Raw genomic sequence first — 23,274 nt, 5'->3', positions numbered from 1 at the left:
CCTGGGGAGGGAGCAAAGAGGGAAAAGGAAGAGGACATCTGTAAACTTTCAACATTAAAGATAATTTTTTTAAAAAAGAATTTACTGACTGGCTCTTGTAATGGAAAAATCTATAGCAGATATCTAGTTTATATGCATCTTTTTAATGTACAGCTATGATAATCCCTGCAATTATGGTGAGGAAGTATAAGGAAAACACCTGCAGGATTCTCTTTTGTAATATGTACAGAGGGACAAATGTAGAAGTTTAATATTAGTTTAATAACAGTTCTGAGGACAAAGTTTTAGATTGTGAATGCTTCTAAACAGGTTACAATTGATGAATCACCCCTCACTTCCTCCTACTAAGTCTCTGTTTACTATTTAAATATGTCAGCTTTAGAACTTTATTTTCCAGGGATAGTAAACAAGCCACCGGAACTGAACACACGTATTGGAAGAAATGTTTTTCTTATACCTCTTGCATGTTTTTGATTGATCACTTAAGACTCATTTATTAGGTGGCACCACCTAATAAACAAGTAATATCTAACATCTGGATAGGATGGATCAACCTCATGCAACACTTGAAATAGGTTGCTAAAACAACAACAACAACAACAAAAATAACAACAAACTTTGATGAAATAAGCTCAAATAAATGGTTATTTGAAGCCATCGTGTGAAATGTGATAGGTGGAATTACCCCCAGTAAACTGTAAGTCAACACTTAAGTTTGATGTGTTAAAATATTGACAAAATCTTAATTGCGCCCTAAATATCTATTTATTCTAAAACATTTTAGTTAATATATTTCACCCTATATGTAGTGTCTAGTAATAATCTACATGGGTAGGACTTTCTAATTTTGAAGCAACATAGATTATAAATCTCTTTATAAATTAATGTGCTCACGAGACAGAAATCCTTTAAAAAGTATAGACTTACAGTATAGCTATCAGCTTTTCTAAGACAGCGAAGGCAGGATTTAAAAATCACCCTAGTAGAAAGTAAATTTTCTTGGTCCAGAGAATCCTAAGTATTAGCATCAGCTGAAGACCATGTCTGACAGTTGGGCTACAGAAATGAGTGAATGGATATAAAAAAGGAAGAACAGATAAAGCAAGGAAGGCAGGAAGAAAGAGAGGGAGGGAAGGAAAAATGGTCTTCAAATCAAGGTTTCTCTAGTCTTTTTAATTGTATTATTATTAATTCTAAAGCAGTTTATTTACATTTTTAGAATCAACGATTTTTTTTCCGTATAATTTTTTTATTGTTGACACTATCACAGACGTCCTCCATTTTCCCCTCCTTTTACCCACGTCCACCCAGCCCCTGCCCACCCTCCCTCAGGCCATCACCACACTATTGTCTATGTCCATGGGCTATGTTGTATGTTTTTCGGCTAATCTCTTCACTTTGTTTCAGCCAGTATCCTCCAACCTCCTTCCCTCTGACCTCTGTCAGTCTGTTTCATATATCCATGCCTCTGTTTCTATTTTGTTCACCAGTTTATTTTGGTCATTAGATTCCAGATATGGTATTTATTTTTCTCTGACTGGATTACTTCACTTAGCATGATAATCTCCAGGTCTATCCATGCTGTTGAAAAGGTAAGAGTACAATGAGATATCACTTCACACCTGTCAGAATGGCTACCATCAATAAATTAACACACAACAAGTGCTGGCGAGGTTTCAGAGAAAAGGGAATCTTCGTTTGCACTATTGGTGGGAATGCAGACTGGTACAGCCACTGTGGAAAACAGTATGGAGTTTCCTCAAAAAATTAAAAGTGGAACGACCTTTTAACCCAGCAATCCCACTTCTGGGGATATATCCTAAGAATCCTGAAACACCAATCAGAAATAATATATGCACCCCTATGTTCATAGCAGCGTTCTTTACAATAGCCAAGATCTGGAAACAGCCCAACTGCCCAGCAGTAGAGGAGTGAGTGGATAAAAAAGCTGGGATACATTTATTTACACCATGGAATACTATGTAGCTGTAAAACCAGTAATTTTTTTCACAGAGAAAAATTTGATATGCACTCTATAAATCAATAGAGAATCATGAACCAGGTTTTTAGAAATATTTTTTAAAACCATAGTTTTAAATTTTGGGGGGGGGGAAATGCAGATCCAGTTGAAGATGTATGTCCTCTCTGTTGCAGGTAGATCCAAATAGTATTGCTGCCAAAGATGGCCGGATTCGAGAAGGGGATCGTATTTTGCAAGTATGTGGTGTGGTTATTTCCTTCAGTTTCCTACAATTCTTTTTGTTTGTTTTATGGGTTTTTTTGTTGTTGTTGTTATTAATCCTTACCCAAGGATATTTTTTTCCATTGCTTTTTAGAGAGTATCAGCAGGGAGGGAGGGAGGGAAGGAGAGAGAGAGAAAAAAACATTGATGTGAGAGAGACACATGGACTGGTTGCCTCTCCCATGCACCCGGCCAGGGACAGAGACAAACATGCAACCCAGGTATGACCAGGAATGGAGCCCAAGATCCTTTGGTGCAAGGGTTGACATTCTAATCTCTGAGAACACCTGCCAGGGCATGTGTCCAACATAAAATGTTAGAGAAAAGGAGTTGATTTTGCTTTGGGTAGTGACATCTACAAAATAAAATGGTATAACTTTTCCAGTGAGGATGGTGCCATTTATTAAAAATTATTAGCTAATAATTAGTGATGAGGGTGCCCTCTCAGAACTCAGATAATTTAACTCCAACTTCCAGCTTCACACTTACTTGGGCACATTACTTACTCTCTTGTAAGCCTGTTTCCACATCTTAAAAAACTATAATGATAAAACATTGCTGCAAAAGTTAGATGTGATCATGCATGTGATATTAGCACAGTGCAAGGCGGGGAATCAGCATTCATTGCTGTTATTACTAGCAGCAGCAGCTGTTATTGCTACCTTTTCCAGAATAATTTAGGTGAGAAATCCCAATGTTCCATTACTATATGAAATCCTAGAAGGCTAGAAGTTTTAACTATTTACTGATAAGTTGCTCAAGACAGGTGGGGGAAATATGCTTTCTTCTCTACATGAAAACATAGAAACATTAAATTTCAGCTGAATGAGAGAAGAGGTCAGCAGGTCATAGGGGGGCTGCAGAACTGGAAAAGTTCGGGGCCAAATCAGAGATAACCTTGAGAGCCAAAGTTTCTGTCCTAACTTTGCCTGGATCCGCTCTGTCCCTCCTGAATCCTTTCCCAGGAAGAATGGCTCCAGAAAGCCACCCGGCTGCTCAGGCCCTTGAGAGTTGAGTTCCGCTGCAAAACAAGAGGGAGGACGCAAAAGACAAACTGGGGACGCTACAAACTGTTGAAACGTTCTGCAAAAGTTTTGGTCATTAGGGCAGATCTATAGTTGCCATTTCTTCTTACTACATACCGACCCCCAGAGAATGGTTCTTTGAACTCAACACATTTGGATTCAACAAGGTGCCTAGAACAGGACTTCAAAAATAGACAAGATGCCATCCCAGCATTTGGGGCGCTGCCCGTGTAATTAGGAAGACGGCCGCATACACAGCTGATTACAAATACTGGTACATGATGAAGGTGTGCCCCTGCCACTTCAGGCGCACCCCACAGGGTTACCCCGCCCAGCCTTCTGCTTTTCTTCTTCCCCATCTTCAGGGTGATGCGCACTGAATCACATCGCTTCTGCATAGTTTTCCTTCCTCTCGCTGGATGCCACAGAATTCCTTTTCCATCAAGGACCCTTTACTAAGGCTCCAATTTAAAAAGAATAAAAGTATGAATTAGTCATGATCCCACTAGTTTTCAGAAAACTTCCAGGATACATATATCATTTCTATTTCTGTGAGCTCCCTAAGTGGTGGCCTATAGTTAGCAAACTGGACTGTGTCTGGCATTGACCGTATCAAGGGAAGGAAAGTGAACCTGGAAACCAAGGCTTAGTCTTGTTTAATCCCATATGTTTAATGTCTTCTCATGCACATGTGAATAAGTGAAACAGACATATTCAGTGGAGAGCGTGTTAGGATAGATGAATAAAATCTGCAGTAAAGCTTTACTTGTGTAGCCTCAACAAGAATTAAGGATGCCGAACCGGTTTGGCTCAGTGGATAGAGCGTCGGCCTGCGGACTCAGGGGTCCCAGGTTCGATTCCGGTCAAGGGCATGTACCTTGGTTGCGGGCACATCCCCACTGGGGGGCGTGCAAGAGGCAGCTGATTGATCTCTCTCATTGATGTTTCTGGCTCTCTATCCCTCTCCCTTCTTCTCTGTAAAAAATCAATAAAATATATTTAAAAAAAAAAAAAAAGAATTAAGGGTACCTTGCCATAACCGGTTTGGCTCAGTGGATAGAAGTCGGCCTTCGGACTGAAAGGTCCCAGGTTCGATTCCGGTCAAGGGCATGTACCTTGTTTGCGGGCACATCCCCAGTGGGAGGTGTGCAGGAGGCGGCTAATCAATGTTTCTCTCTCATCAGTGTTTCTGGCTCTCTCACTCCCTTCCTCTCTGTAAAAAATCAATGAAATATATATTTTTAAAAGAATTAAGGGTACCATTTTAAGGTATCATCTATAATGAAAGCTTCAAAAATATTTTAATTTTTTTTATTTGGAAAGAATTTTAAATGTAGTTCACTTTGTTAACATCTCTAATTAAGTACACCAAAAAGGATGTAACCTTTTCTCACGCTCAGGGTCATGTTATGCCCAGTAGTCATTACACAATGCAATAATAGAGTGAAATGCTCAATGACTAAAAGGCCTGGAAGATTTTGTTCCCCATGACTCTAGTTGGCTACATTTTCTGATATGTTGGGTCTATATTTTGTCATTGTTCTCTTGCTGTGTGCAGCTGCCACTTCTTCCTCTCACATCTGCATGCCACACCCAGTACCCTCTGCGCCCGCACTAGCTCCCTCCCTGGTTTTCAGATAACCACTTTCCCACAGGCTAGGTCCACGAATAGAGCTTTCAAAATTATGTCTATTAGTTCTGTGGCTAGAGTTGGGTAGGAACAAGTACATGTGTTTCCACATATGCATACTGTATGTTTTGACACTTCTTTATTGTTGGCTATATTGTGGGCAGAAAATGTTTTTAGGTAAAATATTTGCTGGATAATATGGTATTTCTTTAAAATATATATATATATATATATATATATATATATCAATAATACTAAAAGCATAATATGCTAATTAGACTGGAAGGCCGAACAACCTTCCATACGTCATTCCAGACGTCCTTCCAGATGAAGCCCCAGCGGCGAGGGCTGAGGCAGAAGCAGTTAGGGGCGATCAGGCAGGCAGGCAGAGTGGTTAGGAGTGATCAGGTAGGCAGGCAAGCAGTTAGGGGTGATCGGGCAGGCAGGCGAGTGGTTAGGGGCAATCAGGAAGGCAGGCAGAGTGGTTAGAGGCGATCAGGCAGGCAGGCAGGTAGAGTGGTTAGGGGCGATCAGGCAGGCAGGAGAGTGGTTAGGGGAGATCAGGCAGGCAGGCAGGTGAGTGGTTAGGAGCCAGCAGTCCCGGATTGCAAGAGGGTGAAGGCTGGGCTGAGGGACCCGCCCCCCCCTCAAATATATGTATATTATTGATTTCAGAGAAAGAAAGAAAGAGAGAGAGAGAGTTAGAAACATAAATTAGAAACATCGATTGGCTGCCTCCTGCATGCCTCCTACTAGGGATTGAGACTAAAACCCGGGCATGTGCCTTGACCTGGAATCATACCATGACCTCCTGTTTCATGGGAGGATGCTCAACCACTGAGCCATACTAGCCAGGCAATATGGCATTGCTTAATGGCATTGGTTCATGGAGAAAACAACAGCAGAACTGATACAGTGCTATTGTCTGTCTGGTTACTTTATATTCAGTGGAAATATGTCACACTTAATGAATAAATACATGTCACATTAAAAAGCCTTGAATTCAATTCTATCTGCACACACAGGAAACAAAGAGTCTTAAGGGTGATAGTGAAATTATATTAAAGAAAACTTTGACAAAATTGTACCCGCAGACAAATAGCTCCCATATGGCTGATGGGGAGATTAGGGGATACCCTGTAATGAAGAATTAATGACTCCTTTCCCAGGGAGATGAGTGTGGGAGAAAGGGGGGATTTACTTCTTATCCTTCAAGTTTCCTGGCTGGCTTTTATTTAAATGAATCTCTTTAGAGCGATTGTGATTTTAATCTCCTGCTCATGAGAACCTAAGTAGAGTACCTCTGTGATCCTGCCCTCACTGTGTAGCTAAATTTTTCCAAATGACTTAGACCCTGGCCCTCCCTGTTAGATGACCTCACGCAGTGACACCATCCACACACAGATCCTTGCAGGAGGTTGATACAGGGTAGGGATTATGCAGAAGCGAAAGCATGAGCTGACTTCCTGAGAACATATTCCGGCTATCACCTATGTGTTTTCTCTCTGCAAGTGCTTGACAAGTCTATCTGCTGTGCCTTTGCCACAGATTTGTGGTATCAGATGTGTCCTCGGGAATTAATATGGGGAAGTCCTCTCACAAAATTGCAGCACCAAATAAAGACCAGGCATTTCTGAGCCAGAGGGGAAGGATTAAATGCCACCTGTGATCATCTTTCCGAAGGAGAGACTGCTATATTTTCAGTTTCTCCTTGGGATAATAGGATTTAATATTCTGTGTAAGCAGCCTAATTTCATGTCAGCCAAAACAGTCAGTTGTATTTCTAAGAACTTCCTGGTGACAAAAACCGGCAAAAACTCAGAACAGTGGGACATAAGATTCCTAACGAGCCCTCTCTTTCTTTCTCTCCCCTACACACGGAGTGGTCCTCAGCATTTCTTCTTGCTCATCTTATTTTCTTCCCTTTGGATAGCCGTTTGCACCAATTTCTGTTTTACCCATCTCTACATTTCTATACTTCATTCACCCTCTTCCTCTCCCCCTTAAAATATGAACCCATTTGAAATGAATCATTTCTATTCTGCCTAGGAGTCTTGTGTTTTCAAATAAGAAATTCCCTAGGTGGCTGGATGTCTACGATTTTAGTTGCCCAGCTGCCTCTGATATACTAAAATAGGAAAACTGAAAATTGGTATAGTCAAGCAAAAAAGCTACATTAAACCATTTCTAGGATTTTAACATTTTACACACACACACACACACACACACACACACACAATGCTCATATGCTCATACATGTAGGAGGTTGGGCCTAAAGTGAGATCATCCCTGATATATCTGTGTAACTGCCACAAACCTCCTCTCAGCTAAGGCAGTACTCATTTTGAAACTAATATTTGCATATCGCCATCCACAGAAAATGAGACAGATATATTATCTAGCAAAGTTGTTCTTCATTTATAGCAGAAGTGGCATGTTGCCTTCTCCTGGTTCCCTTTCCCTCTCTTCTTTAAAAAGGGAAGCCTTCCATTAAATTGTGGTGACATGCTGCTCATCTGTCTCCTCCCCTTGTTTCTGGGTCCTGCACCTTTATGTCTGCTGGTGTTTGCAGCCACTCCCCACCAGCGATCCTGTAGCTACAAGCCACCATGCAGGAATAAGAGCAAATGAAGGGTGAAAGCTCTAGCTGATTCCATTCCTCAGATCTTCTCATTCCTTGAGAAGCATCTTTGTTGAAACCCATGGCTGCAGGTCTTGCCCCAACATCAGTTAGGAAATCAAATTAAAGTCCTGAAGACAATAGGATCTATCAACCAGTTGGCTACAGTGGCCTTTGTTTTGAAAAACAGCAACAAAACACCACTATTTAATGCCAGGTATCAGAGACAAGTTCATTTCATTCCACATATGATTCTGAATGTCAAAGTGTTTCTAAAACATATGATCGGATAAGCACCTCCCCCCAAAAAACAAGGACTGACTTCCAGGTCCGGAGACCATAGCTCTAGGTCATTTGTACTTCATAGAGGAGAGAGATGCATAGCAACTATAAAAGGACTTAAAATGAAACAGAAATATATTGCTTCTTGATGGCTCTGTAAGAGACGTTTTAAAATAGAACCATGTTTACTACTGTGAATTTAATTGTTGTGCATGAATTTTAATATAGGTATTTGCTTTATTTAGAAGAAAATAATTCTCCTTTACAGAAGATTAAAATATAAATAATGACACTAGTAACAACAATAGCATCAACAGTAAAGTGTGCCAGGCACTTATTGAAACCCATATTTATATATCTCAATTCATTTAATCCTTATAATAGCCCTCTTTAAAAAAGGTATTATTATCTATTATTATCTGCACCGTAATATTGGGAATATAATAGAAACATTAAACTAACATACATGAAAAAGTATTTAGATTATTGGTAAGTGAAAGTTAGATGAAGAATTTGGCAGTATGTGTACATATTCGAATGGAGAGGAGGAGGGAGAAGTAGTGAGAATTTTATTTTAACTAGAAAAGATGGAGATAAGCTATGTAAGATCATCCAACTCAATCCCCTTAGGATCAACTGTGCCCGTAGTGGAGGGGAGGTGACTAGGTTCATGATTGACAGGCAAGTAGATGCATTGCAGATATACTACGAAGAATTTCTATGAAATGGACATAAATCCTCAAAGTTCAAAGAGAGTAAAAGTTTTCAAACTGCACCTAATTGGGGGTGGAAGAGACATCGTGGATTCCATCTCCTCCAACATATCTTCATTTAAGGAAAAATGGTCTTGGATTCAGTAGGAAAATACCTCTTCAAATATATATTTACAAAAAAAAAACAAGATATGCTCCCCAGTCGTTAGTCTCCGTTTTGGAATCATAGCTTCTATTTTCTAACTTAATAAATGTTATTTGTGAATTGAAAAAAAAAGAAAAGAAAATGCACTTAAAACTAATAAAATCAGAATTTCCTGTCTCCATATACAAGTGAAAAACTAATGGATATTCCTTTGATCAGAGTAAGAAAATACAACATGTGTTTGTGTGACTTTCCCTCCTTTGCCTATTATTGTTTGCTTTATTCTTGTTAAGTACATAAAAGTCTAGGAATTTGGATCATTTACTATGACTCAAAGTTGAGATTTCCTGGGCTTTTTTTTAATAACTAAGTCTGTCCTCAAATATCAGCCAGAATCCTAGAGACCCACAATGAGAAAACCTCGGTAGTCTAATTCATGCTTTTAAGCAGAAATCCTTAGTGAAAGATGTTAGATCAATTACTGAAAAAAATGGCCAGTGCAGCCACATTTTAATTTGTTGACATAATTAATACTTATTTGAGATAGAATTAGTCGACCTCTTCAACTGAAATTTATTTTCATATATTTTGGTTATGGGTGAAACATCTCATTGTCTTTACAGATTTGAACAATCAATAAGACAAAATAAATTTAAAATATCCAAAGAAAATAATTGGGTTGACTAAGAGCTAAATACATTTAAGCATGAAAATGTAGTTTCACATACAAATTTTAGAAACCTTATTTGCTCTGTCAGTAGAACTTAGAAAAAGAAAAAAAATAGGTATATTTTAAATGCCACCGGAGTCTTTCCTTTTTAGTCAAAAGTTTACTCAAGCTCGGTTTCTTTCACAAAGCATTCTTGCAAAGAAGCTCATTTTACTCTGTGTTAATTTTTAAAAGTATTTTAAGTACACTTATGAGGTGAATCTTAAGATAGTGCATTCATTTTACTGTTTTAGAATAAGGATAAATCTTAGAAAGGAACTGGAGTAATGATGAGGATGTTACTAAGTATTCCTTCTTTTGATTAGACTAGCACCGAAAGACATTCTGAGAGTGATTTGGGACAACTGAGTCAGACCCTCACACAGATATGAAATGATTAAATGAAAATGCAATCATCAGTGGCCTGGGAGCGTGGCCTGGTGAGAGATAATACCACAGCTCTCTAATTGGCTCGCAGCGAGCATGCAGGATGACGGATTTCAGTTGTGGTATTGCCACACTGCTTCCCCCAGCACTATTATCTCAGAGTGACACTTCCATTACTCTGAGCGGAGAAAGATGAACGTCACCTGTCAGGGGCTGGTTAATTGTGTTGCTAGATGTATGTTGCCAGGGCGCAGGTTGGACATTTATGAACATAACTGCTTCCTCTGATGTCCGCCATCCTTCAGGGATCGATATGGCTCTTACAGTAAGCGCGTAATTGAGTGAAGGCACTTACCACTGAGGGGCAGAAGATGAGCCCATTGTGTGAGCTTCATTGTCCATACATTTACCATCAATGAGCTGATATTTGCCATTTATTGTGTGCAGCATTGTGGAAATGGAAACTAATGTGCCACTTTCATATGTTTTCTAGATAAATGGGGAAGATGTCCAGAATCGAGAAGAAGCAGTGGCGTTGCTCTCCAGCGATGAGTGCAGGAGAATCGTGCTGCTCGTGGCGAGGCCAGAGATTCAGGTCGGAACAGAGACCAGAAGTCTCCAGACCGAACTTTATATCCATTACCTGCTATTCTATATCAGATCTATACCATGGCGATTGGTAAAACCAAATGCACAAAATACAGTGGAGTCATCTTTTCTAACTTACCAACCTGATCCATATAAGTTAAAAGACTCCCTTATATTGCTCCACAGAATGGCAACCAAACATCTTTAAAACACACACACACACACACACACACACACGCACACACAATTGAATCATTCATTTCCCCTTTTCACTTACCAGTTGCTTAAATGAATTCATAAATGAAAAATGGTTGACTCTACATGATTTTTAATTCTGTATGGATCCTTGCTGCAGGTTTTCATCTAAAATGACTTAATTGGCATATTAAGGTATCTTGAAAGAATCTCTAGTGAGAGAAATATTAGCATATCTAGCTATCAACTTAAATCTTTTTAGAATAACTTTACGAAATAAAGTGCCTTACACAGCATGGAGTGGTTCCAGGTATAGTAAATGGATTTTTTCCAAGTTTAGTGTGACAAAAACATCTGTCCATCCCAAAACAAACTGATAGCTCCTGAAGGAACTTATTTTTATAACTTTACAGAGGAGGATGTCATGAAAGTAAAGGAGAGGTAATGGTGGCAGAAAAGTACTCTTGGTCCTTCCTTTTATATCCTTTTTATACCCCACCACAATGCAGAAAGGACATTACATTGTCATCATTCTCGCCATCTGTCAGGAGTTTGAGTGAAGTGGGTAATATCACTATTTGTCTTCCGGGTTATTGATCTGATATTTTTCAGACTCAGTAACTACATACTTTCTATAAATTACATTGAGTAAGTATATTTCAGTGTCAGACCGAATCCTGACTTGAATATAGTGGTTATAAAAGATCACCCTTTCCGCATATATTTCCTTTATGCCCTTGACCGTTCTAAAAGGTTCCCAGAAAGCCTTCCATAGCCCAGGGCAGGGTAAACGTTACACCTGAGGGCTTAGCAGTGAGGAAGGGAGCCTATGCAACTGTCTGGACGGCCTATTTAAGAGTGAATGTTTAAAGTGCATATGAAATTGCACTCATTACCTGGAAATATCACAAATCAGTTCATCTCACTGATCCCATTTTCCTGAAAAAGAACAATGAGGCTAAATACATATTAGTGAAATTCATGGTAAATTAAAGAGAACACAGTAGTCATCCCTGTTGTAGAAAAGATATTTCGATGTTATAATGTGGTTTCTCTGCCCTTTCCAGGTAACTGCTAGAGAACCTCATTAATTTAGAAGGAAAGCATTTCTTTCCCACATGGCTGTAAAGGGCTTGGGAAAGAATAGAAATCAGTGACATAAGACCAGATCTTGTTCATCTCAGGTGGAATACATATGCTAGCTAGAACCAGTGGCATTTTCGAATGTCTGGCTACACTCCTGACCCAAAAGAATCAATGTTGAAGGATGAATTTTCAAACAAGACTTCCTTTCCACAGTTGACAAAAGATGGTCGTCTGACTCTGTAGTATTCATTCTGTCTGTCAAAATCAGCATCTGCAGTAGTTCCATGATTCTGGCCCCTTAGCCTTTGCCACACTGGAGTGGAGCTAATGGCCTTTAGAAAATCATATTTCCAGGAAAATAAAGAAAGAAAATGCATTTGAACACCATACTTTAAAAATGTAATTTAAGCACTACCTGCTATAGAGTGGCATTTCAAAAATATTTTTTAAAAACCGTTGTCTTTATATCACCTATATTTTTTAATCAATTTTAACATATCTCATTATTACATTTTTTGCATGTATATTTGATTCAGGGAGAATGTGGAAGTTTTTTGAGTGCTTTTTCTAGCCATTTTTAAAAAATATTTCAAATCCTCTCTGCATTCTAGGGAATGATCTACAGAGTTGCTGGGGGCAATATTGTGCAACTGTGCAATATTTTTAAATAACTCATTTCTTTCATTCCCTGTCAACTTTCTTTCATTTCCTGCCCATTTTCTTCCTCAGACCATTAGCGATATTGCTCTTCTCTCTTCCCCTGGGGACATGGGGGCAGAGAGAGCTCTCATAAGAATTTGTAGCCACTGCTTTGGTGACAGTACAGGCTGCTTCTTTCTCTGCAACACCAGGGTGAGACCCACTGTCGTGCAGACAGATCCCCTGCATCACAGGGACAGTCCCCCCTTCCCTGCAGCTCAGCTCAGGGGAAAGTTCTGTCTCCGCCAAGGCGCTAGGCAGACTGCCAGGAATGCACATCTATGTGAAAGGGACAGGGAGAGGAAGGGAGTGAGCAAGAGGAATCTCTCCTGATTGTGTGTCTGTACTTCCAGCCCAGAGGCAAGCCTGATCAAAGCAGACACACACTGAAGGCACAAGGCAACTCGAGGATCTGTGGGGTTTATTAACAAGAAAAGGAGTTATAGGGAACCCTTCATTTACTCCCTGTGGTCTCCTTATCTTTCCACCCCTTCCTTTAAATTTCAGAAGACATTGTTCCATCATTCATTGTGTCAGTGTCAGCAAATATTTTGTTTTGACCTGATTTAAGAAAAATTCCTCAGTGTGCCTATCAAAAGTAAACATTTCAAGCTTCACGTCATTTCGTTTGGAATCTGCTGTTAGCAGCTTCAGGAAAATTTAACAGGATTAAAGAATGTCAAACTTGCCCTGGCTGGTGTGCTCAGTGGTTGGAGTGTCAAACCGCACACCTAGGGGTCTCACAGTTCTATTCCTGGTCAAGGGCACATGCCTGGGTTGCAGGTTTGATCAGCAGCCCTGGTTGGGGGCACCCGCAGGAGGCAGCCAGTTGATGTTTCTCTCTCCCCTTCCCTTCCTCCCTTCCACTCTCTGTATAGAGCAATAGAGAAAGTATCTGAGGGTGAGGATTTAAGGAAAAGAAGAAGAATGTAAAACTTGGACAATTATAAATTGGACTGAATTTAAATTTTTAGTCTGCTTAATTTTCATAGTTCATCTGCATATCAAAGTCGGTGGGGTGGAGCTTGATCAAGTTATTAAGGCTACATTCAGATAAATGAGGATGAATAAATGTGTCCAGGCTCTTGGCCCCCCAAAAATTTCAGATACTTTTGGTTCTAGATACCCTTTAATAAATATCAAGAAACCTATGATTGCCTTCATGTTAATGATACCTATACAAGAATGTCTCTTCTGGTGCCCTTTAAAGTCTTTCTGTCAGACTTGTTTTTAAGTGTTAGATTTACTTATCTTTAAAAGGTTACTCTGCCCATTTGTTTAGTGGTGAAAACACCTGAAATTATTGTCAATTTTGGCTCACTAGCAAGCTGCTGTTTCTCTGTAAGACAGAGTGAAGCAGAGGTTTGCCAATCATTCAGTTAATGTAATCAGCATAGACAGCTAATTTATGTAATCCAGCTCTAAAATCCACTTGGAGAAAAATCATCTGTATTGGCTGTCAACACTCATCATACTAGCAAGGTAACCACCAGTTTTCCATTTCATTTTGTACTGAGAAGCCAAAGGGATCCGTTCCGTATAATTGGTGTAAGATGTCCACAGGAATCCCTGTGTTCCGCACCCACGAACACAACCCTGTGTGCTCACTCCACTACCGTTAAATGCAACATTTGCAACTGGGCCTGGAAAATGAATTGAAATAAACATGATACAGCATCACTTTTTTGGCTTTACTGTTGTCGAGAAGAATAACTTAGACTTTTTTTCCCAAATAGAATAAAGATGTCTGTTTGTGGCAAGCCGCCATCTGGTTAAATGGGAATCCATTCACCTAAAACTCAAAACACAGCATGAGGGTAGAGTCAGAGTGGGGAGGGCACTTTGTAGTCACATTGGCGGGGGGGGGGGGGGAGGGGGGCAATTATTAAGGGAAAAAAGTCCTATCATCTCGTGGCCCTATTAGTACCAGTGCATTTCTTCAACACAGGGATAGTTGGAGGTAATGAGATGACAGCTGAGGATGGACAGTGGGCTTTTCATACACTGTGAAAGACAGTCACGTCTGTGCTGGGAGATCCACTGGGTTAGGAGAGAAAATCTGTAGCTCTCTCTTAGGAAAGGATGAAAGGCATAAGAATACATTTTTTAACACCTTTTCTTCCTTCTGAGAGGTGAACTATCAGGCTGGTATTCTAAAGAGAATCATTATGATAAAAGGAGCTGGTCAGGCATCGCCATTTAAGTTTCCCCTATTTTAGCATGAGTTCTCACTAATCTAATAGAAAGCACTAATGTATTCTTGTGCAGCTGGACGAAGGCTGGCTGGAAGATGAAAGGAACGAATTCTTAGAGGAGTTAAACTTGGAGATGCTGGAAGAACAGCATAATGAAGCAATGCAGCACACTGCCAATGAGGTGGAGCAGGTAGGGCCAACAATTTGAACCACATCATTTGAAATGTTGCTACTTCTCTTTTTTAATGTATAACCATAAATGGAGTAAAAAAAAAAAAAATCAAAGAGTCTGATCAAACATATCTATAATGGTAATTTTGAGAACAATGATAATCTCAAATGAAGCAGTGGGAATACATACAATTTTATTCTATTAAGAATATTTCTAGTTTGGGTAGCTGAGGGACTGTTGTCAATAGTGTACAGTAGTATTCAAATGCTGACCCAGATACTGTTCAACCTAATTCAGAAATTTAATAGTAAAAATGCATGTTGCCTCTCAGTATGCCAGCCGGAGACAAACTACAACTCTTAAGGTGACTCCTACCCTGAAACAGTCATTTTATACTTTAAAATTAATGTGTGTATTTGAATATTTAGGCAACTAAGGGAAGATAATGACATGATGTAAACCATCCATCTTATTTGTGGTTTTGGCATCATGATGATACCTTTTTGCTAAAAATAGGAGCAGTTCTACTTGAAATCATTGACATCAAATAGGCTCACCTATTTATTCAGTGAAAAATTCTGAGCTCCACACGTGTTCCCAGCACCACACTTGATCCTGAGAATACAAAGAAAAATGAGCAAAGTTCCTGCCCTTAATTAATTCGTAACTAGTAAAAGATCACACCGTGGTTTGGAGCAAACCAAGTCATTTCATTTTTTGTTGTTGTTTTCCTATTAGATACAAACAAGATCAATATGTCCTAGATTTTGTTTATGTAAGATTCATGACATTCATCTGCCTAATGTATTTTATTAACACTTCTGCTGTCAGTTTACTGATTTGTTTAATTATCATCCTATTCTCAACATGAATCCTTAACACATCTTAAAAGATAATTTAAAAAATATCCTGACAGGGTTAGGAATGTAAAACACAAACATCCTATCACTTTACCAAGCTAAATAATGAAATATGCTGACATGCTAGCATCCCGTAACGCAGATGTATGGGCATGTATGTGCACATGTCCATATACTAAATAAATTATGAGATTGCAAACGACAATGTCAACATAGGCATGTAGGCTCTATACTCTGCCCTGATCACGGATGCTCATTGGCCACCTCATAAAGAGTAGTTCATGAGAAGAATAACTTAGACTTTTTTTCCCAAATAGAATAAAGATGTCTGTTTGTGGCAAGCTGCCATCTGGTTAAATTGGAATCCATTCCCTAAAACTCAAAAAACAGCATGAGGGTAGAGTCAGAGTGGGGAGGGCACTTTGTAGTCACATTGGCAGGGGGGAGGGGGGCAATTATTAAGGGAAAAAAGTCCTATCATCTCGTGGCCCTATTAGTACCAGTGCATTTCTGGTACTAGAGTAGTTATTCTTCAATAACTAGTGATCCTTTTCAATATAGGACAGGCTGAAATTTGGATGTATGACTTCAACACTGGCCACGAATAAAGATATTTTCGGGTGGCAGCTGCTGGTTACAAGCAAGAAAGACCTTGCTCCAGGACTTTTCTCTCTCAGATACAAAATGTGGCCTGATGCAGAATTGACAGGGGGATGTTGGAATAAAGAGAGAAGGAGAAATCCTGTCCAGGTGAAGCGATACGGTGTCAAATGCTGCCTACTCATCAGATATAACACAAATGCTAGGTCTTTTGAGGGAACGCTAGATGTCCCTGAGGTTAGATTTTTATTGTGTGGAAATTTTTCTTCACCAGGAGACTGAAATATGATGAGAAGTGCAAAAACCCTTGAAAGTCCTTTGCCCTTATCAACAATAATACTACATTAGGAATGTCCTGGTAGAAACATTGCCTGTCACTATAATAATTCTGTAGGGAAATGATAAACGATGGCGTAGCATTGCCTTCGAAACTAGGAATTCTGGGTTTGAGAATAGAAAATAAAAACTCCTTTATTTTCTCATTTGTTCATAAACCAGTGACAAAAGAAAGGGAACTTCAATTTGAAAATGCATATCCATATTTAAAAACTAAAATACATCACCATGTGAAAGTTTCATTTCACAGGCTATCCTTGGTCCTGTAGCAGCTCTTGACACATTGTATAACATCTCCCATAGCATAATTTGTTTATATCACTTATACTGCATGAAAAATTTAAAAAATACTAGTATTCTTGTATTTGTTTCAGCTTATCATTAGATATAGAAAAATATCAGTGTAAATGATGTGGTACAGAGACTCAAATGTCCAATATCAGTAATATCCCCTGGGGATTTCCCGGAACAGCATGCAGATGTCACCACATTTAATATTGTTATAAGCTGATAGGGAGGGGCATAGGGATGTAACTGGCTTTCCATTGTGAGTTACAATGATTTATAACACTATTTTTCATCAATAAGGCGCTTAAAATCAATCTCAGCATGTTTTTGCCAAATGAGGAATTGTATTTTAGGGAAAGATTGAGAATCCTAGAGTAACATGACGCATGGCCACCTTCTCCCCTTCTCCATCTGTTACATTTTGTTCCTCATTACTTATGGGGAAGAAAAGAATATCTGGGGAGGCCCTTCAGACCTGTTCCAGAATACCTTTTATCACCCATTCTGCCCTTCTTTAACATTAACAGGCTTAATTATATACTTACTCCTGCTAGAGAAAAAAACTCAGACATAAGGAAACTATAGTCTAGAAACTGCCAGGTAGACTATATGAGGAGTGGTGGGGAAAAGTAACTTGGCCCTCTTCACAGAGAAAGAACTAGATATAAGGAGATTCAGTGGCAGTTTATTATTCTGTGTGAAAGCCAAAAATTACCATATATATATTTTATATTATGCCCACATCTGGCAATGAGTGTGGCTCAGACTTTCAAGGGAACTGTTCTTTTATTCTCCATAGAATAAACCCTTTGAAGGAAATTACTGGCTAAGAATAGAAGAATCTTTTGAAGTACCCCCAAATGAGTCCTAAGACATTATTGTTGTTTCTGAGCCACATGAGTTGGAGATGCACTGAGGTCAAAGCACACGTGTGCAGGAATATGGCATTCTGGACACATAAGAAAGCCTGACACTGGGCGATGGCCTTGCCTTCTAGACCTCTCTGTCACAATATGCTAAACCCATCTAAGATTAAACTTCCTCATTGATCGATAGAAGGTCCTAGGCTCCAATACTAACCTCGTCCTGAAATTTTGTGACGCTTGGCTAACCATTACTGGTGTATTACTAGATCAATAAAATGTCCTCTGAACTTAAGATTCAGGGGAAAAAAATAAGGTGATGTGGCTTCTGAACTCTAGGCCTCCATATTGCTAAGGACCACAGACACTCTGTCTTACTCATTTTCTTGTGTATTATCACCCCAGAAACTCATACACATCCCTTCACACCAGTTTTCCAAGTAAGAGAAAGCCTTAAGATAAGAATTGCTTATTTAACTGTGTCCTGTCTTATTTATCCCCAAGTGAGTAGCGTAGCCAGTCAGCTTTTGTTGTCTTTAATTCATGGCATAAAAAGCCGCCTTGGGCTAACTGCCTTTATTTCTGACGTTGCTGTGGATACTGAACGTGCCGCAGCTGTTTAGGAACCGCACTTTTGCCAAGAAGCATTGTTTTCACAGCAAGTGTTTCAACAATCCGTGTTTTCTTTGTTTCCCTCAACATTGTTTTCTTAGCCAAAAAAACAAGAAGAAGAAGAAGGCACAACAGACACGGCCACATCCTCATCCAACAACCATGAGAAGGACAGTGGAGTGGGGCGCACGGATGAAAGCTTGCGGAACGATGAGAGCTCGGAGCAGGAGAACGCGGCTGAGGATCCCAAAAGCACATCTTTGAAGAGCAAGAGAGAGCTGGGGCAGAGCCAGGACACCCTGGGGAGCGTGGAACTCCAGTGCAATGAGAGCTTTGTGTCAGGTGAATACATTGACTCGGACTGCCCTGGCAACCAAGATGAGGAGTGTGAGCGATTCCGGCAGCTCTTGGAGCTCAAATGCAAGATTCAAAACCATGGAGAGTACGACCTGTATTACTCGAGCAGCACAATAGAATGCAACCAAGGGGAACAAGAGGGAGTGGAGCATGAGCTACAGTTGCTGAACGAAGAACTAAGAAACATTGAACTTGAGTGCCAGAATATCATGCAAGCTCATAGGCTCCAGAAGGTAACAGACCAGTATGGAGACATCTGGGCATTGCATGATGGAGGATTCCGAAACTATAACACCAGCATCGATATGCAAAGAGGAAAACTAGATGACATCATTGAGCACCCAGAGAAGTCAGACAAGGACAGTTCTAGTGCTTACAACACAGCCGAAAGCTGCAGGAGCACGCCGCTCACCATGGACCGTTCCCCTGACAGCTCCCTTCCCAGAATGATCAACCTCACCAATAAGAAAAACCTGAGAAGCACCATGGCAGCCAGCCAGTCCTCTCCTGGACAGAGCAGTAAAGAGTCGACCTCCACCAAAGCCAAAACCATCGAAGGTTGTGGCATCGAAGGCAAGGAGAAGATCTCAGAAAGCAACAAGCTTTCTGATCAAGAGAAGACCTGCAGCGAACACATCCCTTACCTCTCTCCTTACCACAGCTCCTCATATAGGCATGCAAACATACCAGCCCACGCCCGGCATTATCAAAGCTACATGCAGTTAATTCAACAGAAATCTGCCGTCGAGTATGCCCAGAGTCAGCTGAGTCTGGTGAGCATGTGCAAGGAGTCCCAGAAGTGTTCGGAACCCAAGATGGAATGGAAGGTGAAAATTCGGAGCGATGGGACCCGGTACATCACAAAGAGACCAGTGCGAGACCGGATTCTGAAGGAACGTGCCTTAAAGATCAAGGAGGAGCGGAGTGGCATGACGACGGATGATGACACTATGAGCGAGATGAAAATGGGTCGCTACTGGAGCAAAGAGGAAAGAAAGCAACACCTGGTTCGGGCCAAAGAGCAGCGTCGGCGCCGAGAGTTCATGATGCGGAGCCGGTTAGAGTGTCTCAAGGAGAGCCCTCAGAGCGGCAGTGAGGGCAAGAAGGAGATCAACATCATTGAACTGAGTCACAAAAAGATGATGAAGAAGAGAAACAAGAAAATTTTGGACAACTGGATGACAATCCAAGAACTGATGACCCATGGGGCCAAGTCTCCGGATGGCACGCGAGTTCATAATGCCTTTTTGTCAGTCACCACTGTATGACCGAGTGAATGGAATGGAATGCAACTGATTTTAAGAGGGTGCTACCAATTTGGGTAGAGTATGATTGCCTCGTTCAATGTGGCGTTTTTATATATATTTTCTGACTCTTTATAGTTTAAATTTTTTGTAAGGCAAAAATACCTGGTAATTTTTCATTTGTTTTTCATATACTTGTACCTTTTTTTTTTCCCCCTGAGGACTTTCTTTAACTTGTGATATATTCATATTATTCATTTATATATAAAAACAAAAGGAAAGAAAACAAAAAAAAAACTTGAACAAAAATTCTGAGGAGCCAATTAATTTCCTATTTTATTGTATCTATTGTAAGTTAAGATCTGGATTTATTTCTCTAATTTACTTATTTTCTACTTTAATAACAAGTCAATGCCAAAACATTTCTATACTTGCTTCTTGGCATAATACGTATTAAATCAAATCTGTTAATAAATCATGTACCACATCTTATACATAAAAACCACCTTGGTTTAACATCCCGTTGTACATTTAGCACATAAATGGCCTTTGTCTTTGTCTCAGTAAAGTGTAGGTGGACAATCTTCCTGTGATATGTAGTGACATTGGTCATGTAGCTAGATAATTGTGGTAATTGTGACAATAAAAAAGAAATAAATTATTGATTATCCTTAAGAAAAGTTATCAAGGAGTGTTTTATTTTCATTGTCCACTGTGGTTGTCAGATATAAATTAGTTATATATGTATACTATTTAGAAGACTCCTAATTGTGCGTTATAAAATGTGTACATTTTCTATTACTTTTTTTTTTCAATAAAATTGTCTTGAAACACTTCTTATAGATCATGGTGTCACATATTCTTGCCAAGGTTAAATTAGGTAACATATATAGAGCATCTTATAGATGCTAACTAAAATTTAATAAATATGAGTTCATGCTTCCCTTGCCTACCATCCATATAAGGAAAAGCCAAGGAAAATTTAGGGAAAGATGTGGAGGAGAGGATCAGTGAAGTGTCTGAGATTGTTTATAATGACACTATGTATTAGTCAACTCAAGCTGCCATGACAAAATACCATAGACTGTATGCCCTAAAGAGCAGGAATTTATTTCTCAGAGCTTGTGAGGCTGGGAGGTCCAGGATAAAGGTGCTGGCTAATTCAGGTGGTCACCTTCTCACTATGTCCTCACAAGATAGAGAGAAGAAACTCTCTGGTGTCTCTTCTTATAAGAGCACTGATGCCATCATGAGGGCTCCACCCTTGTGACTTTATCTAAAAGTAATTACCACCCAAAGGCCCATTTCCAATAGCTATCACATTGGGGGCTAGAGCTTCCACATTTAATTTGGAGTACACAATGCAGCCCATAACACTATGTGCATTTATTTATTCAGTCATTTGGGAATAAATTTGGGGGAACCATCTTTTTAATCATTGTCCACATAGCCAACTATAAATGCCTTTTATGTCAGTTTATTAAAAAGTGAGATTGTTGGATTGTTAGGTAGGCTGTTAAGTCTAGTTTTTCATCATATACACATATAAACCATATCATGTCAATCATGATGCCTCCAGAATGAGAGCCAGGTCAACTTTGAGCGTACAAACATGAGTTCAATCAAATTTTTATTAAACCCAAGAGATAGTTTTAACATAATGGAGATACAATGTGTGAATATTTTTGAAGCTACTTTCCTGTTTAAAAAACTACAGTGGCTCCTTATGAGATCTTGAATCAGATTCTGATGCCTCAGCCTCTATTAACTAGCCCTCCTTGCCTATTGTGCTTCCGCTGTAGATCTGCTCTGAGTTATTCCTGGCTTGCAAACAACCTGCCCATTTCTGCTAAAGTTACCTATGCTATTCTCCTGGCTGGGATTTCTGTGCCAAATCCTACATCTTTCTTAGAGCATAATCACATATACATGTTCTCTTTAGTACCTGTTTTGATGACACCGGATTTTCTCAGCATTTTTTCATACACTTTGATACAATACACTATTGGAAATTTTATTCTTTTGTTATTTGAATCACATACGTGGAACTTACTGTCTTCCTACATAGATTTTAAGTTCATGGACTTCGGCCCTGGCATCTCCCTCTGTCTTTGTATACCTCTGGTAGAATGACATTTGAGTAATAATGAAAGCTAGTTAAGTTATTTTATTAATTTAATTTTCCTCTCTCCTCCACATATTAGTCCCTTCCTTTGTTCCTGTTTTCTTTATTCTTCTACCCTTCTAAGTTATTACCTATGACAGGTTATTACATAGATGGAAAGAAATGAACCTTATTTACCTGTAATGAAAAGCTGGACTCAAAAATTTTAAGATAATGATAGTAATAGCAATCTAAGGCAAGTGGAAATTTCATCACTTCTAACTTTAGCCATTGTTAATCCAATCAATAAGATTACCTTGAGTGTGCTGAGAATTAACTTAATCAAATGGTTTTAAGTAAGAATGCCTGTCTGTCTTAAGAGCTCAGTTCTTTCCTGACCTGATGCCTATGGTTATTATTTATCTTCTTGACACAACTGAGTTTAAATATGTATTGGATTTGTATTATTCCTATAGATAAATGTGATTTGGAACAAATGTAAATTTTTCCTGAGGAAACATGTACACAACTCACAGAATGCTGTGTTTCCAAAGCTACCAGTTTAATTTTCTTTTCATTAAAGCCAAGTGTGCTTGCCAATTTTTTTTAAATGTGATGTTGGTGGTTTTTCATGTCTGTGTTTATATAGTTCTACCACTTGAGAAATGTTGTTTTAAAAAATCAGTGAAAATCTGAAAAGTGTTATGCTTTATCTTTCTACAGAACATATCTTTGTGCTAAACATGTTTTTTTAGTAAATGAATAATAAACCTGTTGCTCAGCAAAGAAAATGATTGATTATATGTGGGATATTTTATTTCAGTTCAGAAGATATATGTGGACATAAAGAGGAAAAATATTTTCTCGAGCTTGCCTTTGAAATTCCGTATCTTCTATTGCTTATTATAGTCAATATGTGACAGGAGTTGGTGTTAGGGTCCATATGTGAATGACCTGAGGGGTTTGAAAATAATGTATGTTTCATGGGCATTTCTTCTCTGCATGCCTTGAGGAGAGCTATTGTTGCTATCTTATTTTGTGCTGACTGTACCTTTACAAACATGTATGTGGGCTAAGGGAGGACTCTTCTAACACAGCCTCTCCACAGCTACATATTAATTTAACCCATGTTTTGGTGTGTCTAAATCTTCCAGATCAATAGATTCTTTTTATCCCTCCAATGAGCTTTAGCTCTCTGCTTCAAACTCCTTGTTTTGTGATGGTGCCACTGTTCACCTGCTCTTTCATGATGATCACTTGTGTCTTCTTGATATTCTCTTTTATCTGGTCAGTCACAAAGCAGTGTTAATTTTTCTTCAGAA

The 23,274-nt window shown here is 39.3% G+C and overlaps 1 protein-coding gene across 1 annotated transcript in view; it reads left to right on the top strand.

Annotated features, from left to right (window-relative positions):
• Positions 1-22,552, top strand: part of PDZRN4 (PDZ domain containing ring finger 4) — a 350,675-nt gene extending 328,123 nt beyond the window's left edge. Inside the window, exons 7-10 of the mRNA XM_070410418.1 lie at positions 2,155-2,217; positions 10,247-10,348; positions 14,590-14,706; positions 18,349-22,552. Coding sequence (XP_070266519.1) covers positions 2,155-2,217; positions 10,247-10,348; positions 14,590-14,706; positions 18,349-19,872 — 1,806 coding nt within the window. The 3' untranslated portion in view covers positions 19,873-22,552. The remainder of the gene's footprint in view (positions 1-2,154; positions 2,218-10,246; positions 10,349-14,589; positions 14,707-18,348) is intronic.
• The last annotated feature ends 722 nt before the right edge of the window (positions 22,553-23,274 follow it).

The sequence above is a fragment of the Myotis yumanensis genome, unplaced genomic scaffold (genome assembly GCF_028538775.1).
Source record: "Myotis yumanensis isolate MYYU_CA2020_CCGP unplaced genomic scaffold, mMyoYum1.0.hap1 SCAF_3, whole genome shotgun sequence".
In the NCBI taxonomy this organism is placed as follows: Eukaryota; Metazoa; Chordata; class Mammalia; order Chiroptera; family Vespertilionidae; genus Myotis; species Myotis yumanensis.
This window is presented reverse-complemented; position numbering and strand designations above follow the sequence as displayed.